The sequence below is a fragment of the Meleagris gallopavo genome, chromosome 22, assembly GCF_905368555.1.
Source record: "Meleagris gallopavo chromosome 22, MGAL_WU_HG_1.1, whole genome shotgun sequence".
Lineage (NCBI taxonomy): Eukaryota > Metazoa > Chordata > Aves > Galliformes > Phasianidae > Meleagris > Meleagris gallopavo.
The window spans coordinates 2,071,889-2,085,852 of NC_139425.1; the positions used below are offsets into that span (position 1 = coordinate 2,071,889).

General features: G+C 53.1%; 1 protein-coding gene across 1 annotated transcript in view; it reads right to left on the reverse strand.

The window, feature by feature from the left end:
- The window catches only part of LOC146542918 (uncharacterized), a 32,195-nt gene extending 20,762 nt beyond the window's left edge, over nt 1-11,433 (reverse strand). The window contains exons 1-10 of the mRNA XM_085241702.1: nt 11,362-11,433; nt 10,971-11,096; nt 10,238-10,399; nt 9,893-9,982; nt 7,156-7,281; nt 6,423-6,584; nt 6,077-6,166; nt 1,793-1,918; nt 1,060-1,221; nt 715-804 (exon numbers count right to left, since the gene is read on the reverse strand). Of these exons, the coding sequence (XP_085097828.1) occupies nt 715-804; nt 1,060-1,221; nt 1,793-1,918; nt 6,077-6,166; nt 6,423-6,584; nt 7,156-7,281; nt 9,893-9,982; nt 10,238-10,399; nt 10,971-11,096; nt 11,362-11,433 (1,206 nt within the window). The remainder of the gene's footprint in view (nt 1-714; nt 805-1,059; nt 1,222-1,792; nt 1,919-6,076; nt 6,167-6,422; nt 6,585-7,155; nt 7,282-9,892; nt 9,983-10,237; nt 10,400-10,970; nt 11,097-11,361) is intronic.
- Between the last annotated feature and the right edge of the window lie 2,531 nt (nt 11,434-13,964).

Sequence of the window (13,964 nt, forward strand, 5' to 3'; positions counted from 1 at the left end):
CTCTGTGGAATTGTGGCTTCCTTCTTGAGGCAGTTTCAGTAAGGATATTTGCAGGGAGCTTGGCACCCTTGCTGCTTGCCTCAAGTTTAGGCAACTTGACAGGTGACTTCACTGCACGCCCCATGCTCTTTGAATCTGCCAGAAGGTCTTCCTGAACAAAAGCCACTTTCAGCCTTCTATTCTGACCAGACTGACGAGTGTTGCTCGGAGGAGGGCCAGCTGGTTTGTGAGGCTGCCGTGGACTGCCTTTCTCCTCCACAACCACGTCCACAGCAGTGGCTGAGCGCAGGCGAGATTTCTCCATGTCCATTCTTAGTCTGTAGGCAGATTTCTTTGAACCAGGCATCTTCTGACCAAGATTTTCCTGGAAGGGAACAGTGGATTTAGGCTCGGTCTTGTCTCAGAAAGTTCTTGCCTCCCTGCAGGCTGATGATCTACACCGATGAGGGCCAGCATCTGCTTCAGCCATGCAGTGAGGGCAGAAGAGAAGAGCTGCCTCAGTGCTCTGTTTGCAAGCAAGCAACATTCCCAGCCATCGCATGCCAGCGTGCTGTGATAAATCAGCCCCAGGCAGGGTTGTCCTTTCCATGCCGCAGGGAACACTAGCCCAGCCCTCACCTTTTCTGCATTCCCCATCTCAGATCCATCAAGTAAAGCCCGTGCCCTCGGTGCCATGCCACGGACACGTGCCTACCAACACCAGGTTTTGCCTACCTCTTTTTGCCTCTTTATTTTCTCCTGCTCCAGCTTCAGCCTGGTCAGGTACTGCCTGTACTCGTTGAACTCTTTCAGAGTGCAGACAACCTACAGAGAGACAAGGGCAGATGACTCCCAAGAACTGTTGTGGCAGTTACCCACACAGCCTTCCAGAAATGTGCAGGCCCCCAGCAGCAGGGGAGCTGCTCCTCTCCACCCTTCCCTCCCCAGCCGTGGGGACGCTGCCTCCTCCCTCCTTCCCAGGGCCAAGGGGACTCCACACTGGGGTGCCAGGCCCCTCCCCGGCTGTCTGGAAACCCCTGCAGAGGAGACCTGTGCTGGTCAGGCCTCATCCAAACCTACTTTGCCATCCTCGGTGACAAGGCCCCTGTTCTTCAGGTTCTGCAGGTTGTCTTTGCGGTTGTGGTAGTCCTGCAGATATGGGTCATGCAGGCTGTTGTATTCTGCGCGCAGATGGCGACAGTATGGATCTCCCAGATCAAAATAAGGAGAAGGCTGGTGAAGCTGGAAGAGATGTGTTGCAGAGTGTGAATGGAGAAGGAGAGAGCAGCAAAGAGACAAAGATGCTTCACAGCTGCTCACGCACACAGGCTGGCCTCTTGCACGCCCAGCTGGAGGAGGAGCATGCTGTGTGCATTTCCCAAACAGACACATCTGGGTTTTTCTAAGACCTCCAAGAGGGAGAGCAGGAGAAGGTTGCACCCTCCTCCAGGAATGATCTGGTCTCCACATTTCTGGCTGTGCCAGATGGCATCCCAATGCACTGCCAGCAGCTGCAGGCAGGGCCCCAGCCTCCTGCTTGTCTGGTGCCAGATATGGTGATGGCCCTAGTGCTGGCAAGCTCATCCGATTGGAGAGCCCAGCTTTCTGAAACTCTCCTGACCACTGGGCACTGCTGTTGGCAAGCCCTCGCTTGTCTCCCTGCTGTGGAGCCGGGAGTGTCCCTTCATTCCCCCACGCGGTCGGAGCAAAGGGCCGCAGTTCCCACTGTCGAGCAGGTCCCACAAGGTCTCCATGGCATGATGGCAACCCCAGGAAACAAGAGGCCCTTTTGACCCTTTCCTCCTCCTCTCACCTTTTCCCCCAGCTTTGTCCTCCAAAAGACAGGCTTGGTGCCAGGCTGCACGGGGATTTTGACCCCCAGTGGGAGGTCCAGCAGCCCGCTACCTCCTGCTCCAACTTTCTGTCCTCCGGGTCGGAGCTAGAAAGACAAAGACAAAGACTCTCTTGCGCACTCAGGCACTCCAGTCCCCTCTCCAGCCCCACCTCCATTGCCTTTGGCAGCTCCCTTCCCACTTCTTAGCCCAACTTTGGGATGTTCAGAGAGACGCGATTCCCTGCAAGCCTTCTCCTGCGCCAGCATGAGAAGATGCCCCTCAGCCTCCAGAGAGCATCTCCGGCCCCAGAGCAGTCCCACATAGCCCAGGCTGCTGCACTCAGCCCTCTCTGAGGACCCGGTGCTCACCTTTCCGCTCCTCCCCGCTATGCTCAGAATTGCATCTGGATTTCGGAATCCAGCAGTGCCACAGCGCTCCATGGCTCCTTGCAGGAACTCTCAGAGATCTGCGACCTTCCGCTGCCACCTCTCGCTCCAGCAGCAGCGAACTGAGGCCACCCAGCCGCAGTCCCAGCCTGCAGCTTTATGTCACGTTCACCCCCTGTTGCATCACAATGCTGTCACAGTGTCACCACGCCGCCATCCGGCAACCCTGCAGCTGCATGGAGGCCATTCTGGGTGCACTCACTGCAAGCTGCTCCAGCTGGCCCTGCTTTGAGTCCAGGGCCTGGACTAGCTTTTCTCTGTCTTCCATTGCAGATAGGCTGCATGAGGCACAGATTCCTTCCAGGATTGTTCCTGAGTTAATTTCACAGAATCACAGAATCGTTGGGGTTGAAGGGACCTGTAGAGATCATCATTTCTTCATGTCCCAGGATGAAATTTGATGGTGTAAAGATATCTAATAGGACCATAATGTAGTTAAGGTGCTCCTCCTTGCTGTCGCTGTTTCTCTTAAAATGTTCTGGTTTGGTTGAAATTGATCTGTAAAGCACCCATCTTGGAGGGTGGTTGCCTGTGCACAAATATGCCAAGACATACCAAAGGTGTTTGACAAATCCTATGCAGAACTACAGAGAATGGGGAGAGTTGTGAAGTTTGGAAAATTGCGTTTTGTAGGCCTGGTCCTACCCAGATGTGGGCCAGGATCAGAGGTATAGAAGACATACCTGGCATGCTGCTATTCAAAGCGTGAGAGGTCTTTATTGTTGATGGCATACCGAATTGCTTGTTCTCTCCAAATAGGAATGACTGTTCCCCATTGTTCCATGACTGGTGAGGCGGAGGGATTTCACGAATCCGCACCTCCAGAAAAGGGAAACACGGCCCCCAAAATAATTAAAAACAGTGGCAACGATCTGAGGAGAAACAAACTAATTTCCTAAATGTGGTATCAGAATGCAAGATAACACACTGTAACACAATATGAAATATAATGAGAGGGAGCGTCCGAAAGGTGGGTAGGCATTACGATAAGGCTGAGGTGAGATGCACAATCCGGTTGAGCAGCAGGGAGGAGAGCCTGATGAAGAAGGGAAGCATCAGGTGACCTTGCCAGGGTTATATCTCCTCTCTGACCGCATAGCCCCCTCGACTACGTAGTTCTTTTTCTATTCCGGACAGGTACCCGGCACTGGAGCATTAAGACTCTAACTCCCATTGCGCTCCATGATGTGGAATAAATACTGATAACCAAAAGTCATAAAACCACGACACTGATGTGCTCCTGCCATTGTTGGAGAAGCTGAAACTTTACTGCTACCTCCTATAGGAAAGGAGGCTGGACAAGCTGACGTGAAAATAAACACATATACTTCCGTCAGCTAAATGGAGACAATGCTTCTTGAAATGAAAGCTTCTTTGAAGGCCAAGTGCGGGGCCCTGCACTTTGGCCACAACAAGCCCATGCAGCGTAATAGGCTTGGGGACGAGTGGCTGGATGAGTGTGAAGAGGAAAGGGACCTGGGGGTGTCGGTTGACGCTCGGCTGAGCATGAGCCAGCAGTGTGCCCAGGTGGCCGTTAGGGCCAACGGCATCCCGGCCTGCATTTCAAATAGTGTGGCCAGCAGGAGCAGGGAGGTGATCATCCCCTGTACTCAGCACCTCGAGTAATGTGTTCAGTGTTGGGCCCCTCACTACAGGAAAGACATTGAGGCCCTGGAACGTGTCCAGAGAAGGGCAGCAAAACTGGTGAGGGGTCTGGAGCACAGGCCTCATGAGGAGCGGCTGAGGGAGCTGGGACCGTTTAGTCTGGAGAGGAGGAGGCTGAGAGGAGACCTCATTGCACTCTACAACTTCCTGAAGGGAGGTTGTGATGAGGAGGGGTTTGGCCTCTTCTCTCCGGCCACAAACAGGACCCGAGGAAATGGCCACAAGTTGTACCAGAGGAGGCTGAGGTTAGGCACGAGGAAAAGCTTTTTCTCTCAGGGAGTGGTCAGGCACTGGAATGGCTGCCCAGGGCGGTGGTGGAGTCGCCATCCCTGGCAGTGTTCAAGAGGCATCTGGATGAGGAGCTACAAGATAGGTTTTAGTGCTTGTGGTAGCAATAGTAGTGGGAGGACGGTTGGACTAGATGATCTTGCAGGTTGTTACCAACCTTGTGATTCTCTGATACTATGAAATTTGGCCGTTCCATGCTCTGATACACTAGCAGACTTCAGAGGCTCAGGGGGCTCCTGAAGCTGTCCTCTGCAATCAGATTCCCCAGCACCTGCGATGTGCTGGCAGGCGAAGAAGGAACAACAGAGAACAGATTGGCTGTCAGGAATTTTTATTTCTTTCTTTCTTTATGTATTTATGTTGCAGTAGGTTGAAAGGAACTTTCCCCTTTGTTGGGACATGCGTATGAGATTGTTGTTAAGAGTAGATGACACGGTGACCGAGGCATGAGCAGGATGGGTTGGAGGGGTTTAGGTGGTCCAGAAGTTCCAAAGGCTTACGGCCTTTGGTGCAGCTCATCCTCTAAACGTTTCTTTGCTCTTAAACCTGCATTGGTGACAAGGGATTTGGCACGCCTAAGAAGCAGTTCTTCTTGCTCCTCCTCCTTCACTTTGGAGACAGCATTTTCAATGCTCTCCTTTACAATGCGGCGACTCAGCTGGAAGATGTCAGCAGAGCTTGGCATTGATTGGATCACGGGCAGCTTTTCTCTCTGCCTTGTTGCCAGGCTCTGCTCTTCTGATGAGCCTCGTCCTGCCCTCCTGCTCTGCCATGACAGAGGCACCTGGGATGGCTGCGGCTGCCTCTGTGAGAGATGGTTGTTGGGAAGCTTGAAGGTTTCAGAATATTCATCATCAAACTCTTGCTCAGAGTGAGAAGCTGCAAAGGACTGCAACGTGTTGCAGACGCTTCCAGTAGCTTCTCGAGTGGCTCTAAGGGAAGCCTGCGAAGACACTTTGTCAGAGGCTTCCATTCCGGGGAAGGGTTTCCCACTTCCTAACAATCTTTGTCTGATGCTGAGGGAGGGCCTCCTTAACGCACTGGCAGGTGGATCCAGCGCCTTCACCCCCTCCAACTCTTCTTTCTTAAGTGCCTCTTGAAGACTCTGCTCTTCCCTGTGCTGTTCAGACACAGCTCTGAACTCACGATCTCTGTGGAATTGTGGCTTCCTTCTTGAGGCAGTTTCAGTAAGGATATTTGCAGGGAGCTTGGCACCCTTGCTGCTTGCCTCAAGTTTAGGCAACTTGACAGGTGACTTCACTGCACGCCCCATGCTCTTTGAATCTGCCAGAAGGTCTTCCTGAACAAAAGCCACTTTCAGCCTTCTATTCTGACCAGACTGACGAGTGTTGCTCGGAGGAGGGCCAGCTGGTTTGTGAGGCTGCCGTGGACTGCCTTTCTCCTCCACAACCACGTCCACAGCAGTGGCTGAGCGCAGGCGAGATTTCTCCATGTCCATTCTTAGTCTGTAGGCAGATTTCTTTGAACCAGGCATCTTCTGACCAAGATTTTCCTGGAAGGGAACAGTGGATTTAGGCTCGGTCTTGTCTCTGAAAGTTCTTGCCTCCCTGCAGGCTGATGATCTACACCGATGAGGGCCAGCATCTGCTTCAGCCATGCAGTGAGGGCAGAAGAGAAGAGCTGCCTCAGTGCTCTGTTTGCAAGCAAGCAACATTCCCAGCCATCGCATGCCAGCGTGCTGTGATAAATCAGCCCCAGGCAGGGTTGTCCTTTCCATGCCGCAGGGAACACTAGCCCAGCCCTCACCTTTTCTGCATTCCCCATCTCAGATCCATCAAGTAAAGCCCGTGCCCTCGGTGCCATGCCACGGACACGTGCCTACCAACACCAGGTTTTGCCTACCTCTTTTTGCCTCTTTATTTTCTCCCGCTCCAGCTTCAGCCTGGTCAGGTACTGCCTGTACTCGTTGAACTCTTTCAGAGTGCAGACAACCTACAGAGAGACAAGGGCAGATGACTCCCAAGAACTGTTGTGGCAGTTACCCACACAGCCTTCCAGAAATGTGCAGGCCCCCAGCAGCAGGGGAGCTGCTCCTCTCCACCCTTCCCTACCCAGCCGTGGGGACGCTGCCTCCTCCCTCCTTCCCAGGGCCAAGGGGACTCCACACTGGGGTGCCAGGCCCCTCCCCGGCTGTCTGGAAACCCCTGCAGAGGAGACCTGTGCTGGTCAGCCCATCATCCAAACCTACTTTGCCATCCTCAGTGACAAGGCCCCTGTTCTTCAGGTTCTGCAGGTTGTCTTTGCGGTTGTGGTAGTCCTGCAGATGTGGGTCATGCAGGCTGTTGTATTCTGCGCGCAGATGGCGACAGTATGGATCTCCCAGATCAAAATAAGGAGAAGGCTGGTGAAGCTGGAAGAGATGTGTTGCAGAGGGTGAATGGAGAAGGAGAGAGCAGCAAAGAGACAAAGACGCTTCACAGCTGCTCACGCACACAGGCTGGCCTCTTGCACGCCCAGCTGGAGGAGGAGCATGCTGTGTGCATTTCCCAAACAGACACTTCTGAGTTTCTCTAAGACCTCCAAGAGGGAGAGCAGGAGAAGGTTGCAGCCTCCTCCAGGAATGATCTGGTCTCCACATTTCTGGCTGTGCCAGATGGTATCCCAATGCACTGCCAGCAGCTGCAGGCAGGGCCCCAGCCTCCTGCTTGTCTGGTGCCAGATATGGTGATGGCCCTAGTGCTGGCAAGCTCATCCGATTGGAGAGCCCAGCTTTCTGAACCTCTCCTGACCACTGGGCACTGCTATTGGCAAGCCCTCGGTTGTCTTCCTGCTGTGGAGCCGGGAGTGTCCCTTCATTCCCCCACGCGGTTGGAGCAAAGGGCCGCAGTTCCCACTGTCGAGCAGGTCCCACAAGGTCTCCATGGCATGATGGCAACGCCAGGAGACAAGAGGCCCTTTTGACCCTTTCCACCTCCTCTCACCTTTTCCCCCAGCTTTGTCCTGCAGAAGACAGGCTTGGTGCCAGGCTGCACAGGGATTTTGACCCCCAGTGGGAGGCCCAGCAGCCCGCTACCTCCTGCTCCAACTTTCCGTCCTCGGGGTCGGAGCTAGAAAGACAAAGACACTCTTGCACGCTCAGGCACAGATTGTCTGCACTCTGCTTCAGCCATGCCGTGAGGGATTTGGCACACTCAAGCAGCGGTTCTTCATGCTCCTTCTCCCTCACTTTGGAGACAGCATTTTCAATGCCCTCCTTTACAATGCAGCGACTCAGAGGAGAGATGTCAGCAGTGCTTGGCATTGGTTGGATCACAGGCAGCTTTTCTCGCTGCTTTGTTGCCGGGCTCTGCTCTTCTCTTGAGCCTCGTCCTTCTGTCCTGCTCTGTTGCGACAGAGGCACCTGGGATGGCTGTGGCTGCCTCTGAGTGAGATGGCTGTTGGGAAGCTTGATGGTTTCAGAATATTTGCAGCCAAAGTCTTGCTCAGAGTGAGAAGCTACAAAGGATTGCAACTTCTTCCAAACACTTCCAGCAGCTTCTAGTATGACTTGAAGCCTGAAGAGAAAAGCCTGCGAGGATGCTTTGTCAGAGGCTTCTCTTGCTCTTGTTTTCCTGTTTTGCAGTAATGGACTGCTCCCACAGCCTGGCTGCTGGCCTTGGCTCAGGTGCACTGGCTGTGCTGGATGCAAATGAATGCTACTTCCAAACTTCCTTCAGTATTCTCCCTGCAGCATCCCACGCCATCAATGCAATTTTCTGCTCGTGATTGACACGTGGCATCTTTGAAGGCTCTGCTCTTTTGGCACTCGTGAGCACGTTTTGACTGCTCTTTTGGGGAGCCCTCCTTGAGGAGCAGACAGGACGATCGAGTGCCTTCCACTTCCCTGTTCCTTCTCTCAACACCGTCCCAGTCACCTCTTGAAGACTGACGGCTTGTTTTTCAGACATCGCTCTGAATTCGTAATGTCCAGGGAACTGTGTTTTTGTTTTTGAGGCACATACACTTCCGTCAGCTAACTGAAGACAATGCTTCTTGAAATTTGGCAGTCCCACGCTCTGGTAAACCATCAGGCTGAAGGGGCTCAGGGGGCTCCTGAAGCTGTCCTCTGCAATCAGATTCCCCAGCACCTGCGATGTGCTGGCAGGCGAAGAAGGAACAACAGAGAACAGATTGGCTGTCAGGAATTTTTATTTCTTTCTTTCTTTATGTATTTATGTTGCAGTAGGTTGAAAGGAACTTTCCCCTTTGTTGGGACATGCGTATGAGATTGTTGTTAAGAGTAGATGACACGGTGACCGAGGCATGAGCAGGATGGGTGGAGGGGTTTAGGTGGTCCAGAAGTTCCAAAGGCTTACGGCCTTTGGTGCAGCTCATCCTCTAAACGTTTCTTTGCTCTTAAACCTGCATTGGTGACAAGGGATTTGGCACGCCTAAGAAGCAGTTCTTCTTGCTCCTCCTCCTTCACTTTGGAGACAGCATTTTCAATGCTCTCCTTTACAATGCGGCGACTCAGCTGGAAGATGTCAGCAGAGCTTGGCATTGATTGGATCATGGGCAGCTTTTCTCTCTGCCTTGTTGCCAGGCTCTGCTCTTCTGATGAGCCTCGTCCTGCCCTCCTGCTCTGCCATGACAGAGGCACCTGGGATGGCTGCGGCTGCCTCTGTGAGAGATGGTTGTTGGGAAGCTTGAAGGTTTCAGAATATTCATCATCAAACTCTTGCTCAGAGTGAGAAGCTGCAAAGGACTGCAACGTGTTGCAGACGCTTCCAGTAGCTTCTCGAGTGGCTCTAAGGGAAGCCTGCGAAGACACTTTGTCAGAGGCTTCCATTCCGGGGAAGGGTTTCCCACTTCCTAACAATCTTTGTCTGATGCTGAGGGAGGGCCTCCTTAACGCACTGGCAGGTGGATCCAGCGCCTTCACCCCCTCCAACTCTTCTTTCTTAAGTGCCTCTTGAAGACTCTGCTCTTCCCTGTGCTGTTCAGACACAGCTCTGAACTCACGATCTCTGTGGAATTGTGGCTTCCTTCTTGAGGCAGTTTCAGTAAGGATATCTGCAGGGAGCTTGGCACCCTTGCTGCTTGCCTCAAGTTTAGGCAACTTGACAGGTGACTTCACTGCACGCCCCATGCTCTTTGAATCTGCCAGAAGGTCTTCCTGAACAAAAGCCACTTTCAGCCTTCTATTCTGACCAGACTGACGAGTGTTGCTCGGAGGAGGGCCAGCTGGTTTGTGAGGCTGCCGTGGACTGCCTTTCTCCTCCACAACCACGTCCACAGCAGTGGCTGAGCGCAGGCGAGATTTCTCCATGTCCATTCTTAGTCTGTAGGCAGATTTCTTTGAACCAGGCATCTTCTGACCAAGATTTTCCTGGAAGGGAACAGTGGATTTAGGCTCGGTCTTGTCTCTGAAAGTTCCTGCCTCCCTGCAGGCTGATGATCTACACCGATGAGGGCCAGCATCTGCTTCAGCCATGCAGTGAGGGCAGAAGAGAAGAGCTGCCTCAGTGCTCTGTTTGCAAGCAAGCAACATTCCCAGCCGTCGCATGCCAGCGTGCTGTGATAAATCAGCCCCAGGCAGGGTTGTCCTTTCCATGCCGCAGGGAACACTAGCCCAGCCCTCACCTTTTCTGCATTCCCCATCTCAGATCCATCAAGTAAAGCCCGTGCCCTCGGTGCCATGCCACGGACACGTGCCTACCAACACCAGGTTTTGCCTACCTCTTTTTGCCTCTTTATTTTCTCCCGCTCCAGCTTCAGCCTGGTCAGGTACTGCCTGTACTCGTTGAACTCTTTCAGAGTGCAGACAACCTACAGAGAGACAAGGGCAGATGACTCCCAAGAACTGTTGTGGCAGTTACCCACACAGCCTTCCAGAAATGTGCAGGCCCCCAGCAGCAGGGGAGCTGCTCCTCTCCACCCTTCCCTACCCAGCCGTGGGGACGCTGCCTCCTCCCTCCTTCCCAGGGCCAAGGGGACTCCACACTGGGGTGCCAGGCCCCTCCCCGGCTGTCTGGAAACCCCTGCAGAGGAGACCTGTGCTGGTCAGGCCTCATCCAAACCTACTTTGCCATCCTCAGTGATAAGGCCCCTGTTCTTCAGGTTCTGCAGGTTGTCTTTGCGGTTGTGGTAGTCCTGCAGATATGGGTCATGCAGGCTGTTGTATTCTGCGCGCAGATGGCGACAGTATGGATCTCCCAGATCAAAATGAGGAGAAGGCTGGTGAAGCTGGAAGAGATGTGTTGCAGACTGTGAATGGAGAAGGAGAGAGCAGCAAAGAGACAAAGATGCTTCACAGCTGCTCACGCACACAGGCTGGCCTCTTGCACGCCCAGCTGGAGGAGGAGCATGCTGTGTGCATTTCCCAAACAGACACATCTGGGTTTTTCTAAGACCTCCAAGAGGGAGAGCAGGAGAAGGTTGCACCCTCCTCCAGGAATGATCTGGTCTCCACATTTCTGGCTGTGCCACATGGCATCCCTATGCACTGCCAGCAGCTGCAGGCAGGGCCCCAGCCTCCTGCTTGTCTGGTGCCAGATATGGTGATGGCCCTAGTGCTGGCAAGCTCATCCGATTGGAGAGCCCAGCTTTCTGAAACTCTCCTGACCACTGGGCACTGCTGTTGGCAAGTCCTCGGTTGTCTCCCTGCTGTGGAGCCGGGAGTGTCCCTTCATTCCCCCACGTGGTCGGAGTAAAGGGCCGCAGTTCCCACTGTCGAGCAGGTCCCACAAGGTCTCCATGGCATGATGGCAACCCCAAGAAACAAGAGGCCCTTTTGACCCTTTCCTCCTCCTCTCACCTTTTCCCCCAGCTTTGTCCTCCAAAAGACAGGCTTGGTGCCAGGCTGCACAGGGATTTTGACCCCGAGTGGGAGGTCCAGCAGCCCGCTACCTCCTGCTCCAACTTTCTGTCCTCCGGGTCGGAGCTAGAAAGACAAAGACAAAGACTCTCTTGCACACTGAGGCACAGATTGTCCCCTCTCCAGCCCCACCTCCATTCCCTTTGGCAACTCCCTTCCCACTTCTTAGCCCGACTCTGGGATGTTCAGAGAGGCTCGATTCCCTGCAAGCCTTCTCCAGCGCCAGCATGAGAAGATGCCCCTCAGCCTCCAGAGAGCATCTCCGGCCCCAGAGCAGTCCCACATAGCCCAGGCTGCTGCACTCAGCCCTCTCTGAGGACCCGGTGCTCACCTTTCCGCTCCCCCCCGCTATGCTCAGAATTGCATCTGGATTTCGGAATCCAGCAGTGCCACAGCGCTCCATGGCTCCTTGCAGGAACTCTCAGAGATCTGCGACCTTCCGCTGCCACCTCTCGCTCCAGCAGCAGCGAACTGAGGCCACCCAGCCGCAGTCCCAGCCTGCAGCTTTATGTCACGCTCACCCCCTGTTGCATCACAATGCCGTCACAGTGTCACCGCGCCGCCACCCGGCAACCCTGCAGCTGCATGGAGGCCATTCTGGGTGCACTCACTGCAAGCTGCTCCAGCTGGCCCTGCTTTGAGTCCAGGGCCTGGACTAGCTTTTCTCTGTCTTCCATTGCAGATAGGCTGCATGAGGCACAGATTCCTTCCAGGATTCTTCCTGAGTTAATTTCACAGAATCACAGAATCGTTGGGGTTGAAGGGACCTGTAGAGATCATCATTTCTTCATGTCCCAGGATGAAATTTGATGGTGTAAAGATATCTAATAGGACCATAATGTAGTTAAGGTGCTCCTCCTTGCTGTCGCTGTTTCTCTTAAAATGTTCTGGTTTGGTTGAAATTGATCTGTAAAGCACCCATCTTGGAGGGTGGTTGCCTGTGCACAAATATGCCAAGACATACCAAAGGTGTTTGACAAATCCTATGCAGAACTACAGAGAATGGGGAGAGTTGTGAAGTTTGGAAAATTGCGTTTTGTAGGCCTGGTCCTATCCAGATGTGGGCCAGGATCAGAGGTATAGAAGACATACCTGGCATGCTGCTATTCAAAGCGTGAGAGGTCTTTATTGTTGATGGCATACCGAATTGCTTGTTCTCTCCAAATAGGAATGACATCCCGGCCTGCATTTCAAATAGTGTGGCCAGCAGGAGCAGGGAGGTGATCATCCCCTGTACTCAGCACCTCGAGTAATGTGTTCAGTGTTGGGCCCCTCACTACAGGAAAGACATTGAGGCCCTGGAACGTGTCCAGAGAAGGGCAGCAAAACTGGTGAGGGGTCTGGAGCACAGGCCTCATGAGGAGCGGCTGAGGGAGCTGGGACCGTTTAGTCTGGAGAGGAGGAGGCTGAGAGGAGACCTCATTGCACTCTACAACTTCCTGAAGGGAGGTTGTGATGAGGAGGGGTTTGGCCTCTTCTCTCCGGCCACAAACAGGACCCGAGGAAATGGCCACAAGTTGTACCAGAGGAGGCTGAGGTTAGGCACGAGGAAAAGCTTTTTCTCTCAGGGAGTGGTCAGGCACTGGAATGGCTGCCCAGGGCGGTGGTGGAGTCGCCATCCCTGGCAGTGTTCAAGAGGCATCTGGATGAGGAGCTACAAGGTAGGTTTTAGTGCTTGTGGTAGCAATAGTAGTGGGAGGACGGTTGGACTAGATGATCTTGCAGGTTGTTACCAACCTTGTGATTCTCTGATACTATGAAATTTGGCCGTTCCATGCTCTGATACACTAGCAGACTTCAGAGGCTCAGGGGGCTCCTGAAGCTGTCCTCTGGCAATCAGATTCCCCAGCACCTGTGATGTGCTGGCAGGTAAAGATGGAAGAGAGAAGAGTTTGGCTGTCAGTAATCTCCTAGAAGAGAAAATTGTGATAATCCCGCCAAAATGACAATTATTATTATTATTATTACTTTTTTATTTATTCATCTATCTATCTATTTATTTATTTATTTCTTTATTTTGCAGGAGGTTGAAAGGAACTTTCCCCTTTGGATGGACATGCGTAGGAGACTGTCTTTCATAGTAGATGACACAGTGACTGAGGCATGAGCAGGATGGGTGGAGGGCTTTAGGTGGTCCAGTAGTTCCCTTGAAGTGCTCACAGCACTTGATCAGAGTCATAGAAAGGCTGAGGTTAGCAGAGACCTCTAGATTCTGGGCTGGGAGGAGGTGCCCTGAGCTCCTCAGGCCTGGGCAGCACAGCCTTGACACGCGCCCCTGGGTGCCGAGCTCCTGTCTGGGCAGGGCAATTGGGACATGCTGGAGGAACGGGCAGACTGCAGGCCCGTGGAGGGGAAGGAGCCGGAGGTGCTCTCCAGCTTCTGCTCTGTTTGGGTTTCCCACGTGGGTGTGGAAGAGGTGCAATCCAGGGACTTCTGAAGGTCTTCTGGCATGCCAGGAGCACCTCGCCCAGAGCCACACCGGATGGGTGGCAGGAGATGAGGTGAGCTTTGGAGGTCCTTAGAGGGATGGCTCTACTTGCCACCTACATATTTTTGGCTGTGCCTGATGGCTCCTGAAGCTGTCCTCTGGCAGTCAGATTCCCCCGCACCTGTGATGTGCTGGCATGCAAAGATGGAACCATAGAGGACTGTTTTGCTGTCAGGAATCTCCTAGAAGAGAAAACTGTGATGGATAAAACATGCCTCCATTGCAGTAGAGTTGTGGGTAGTGGCAACAAGTTTTTCCTTTTCAGATATATCAATGTATGGAAATGTCCTGTTCTCGAGATTATCTAAAAGCTATTTTTTAATCATTTTTCCATCTTAGCTTTTGAATGCATATCTGCATTTACTCGTTTCCACAAACCATAAGCAGAAAAAGGAAAATACTTAGATTCCAACTATTTTCTCTAAATCTGCATGCAAGAAATAACC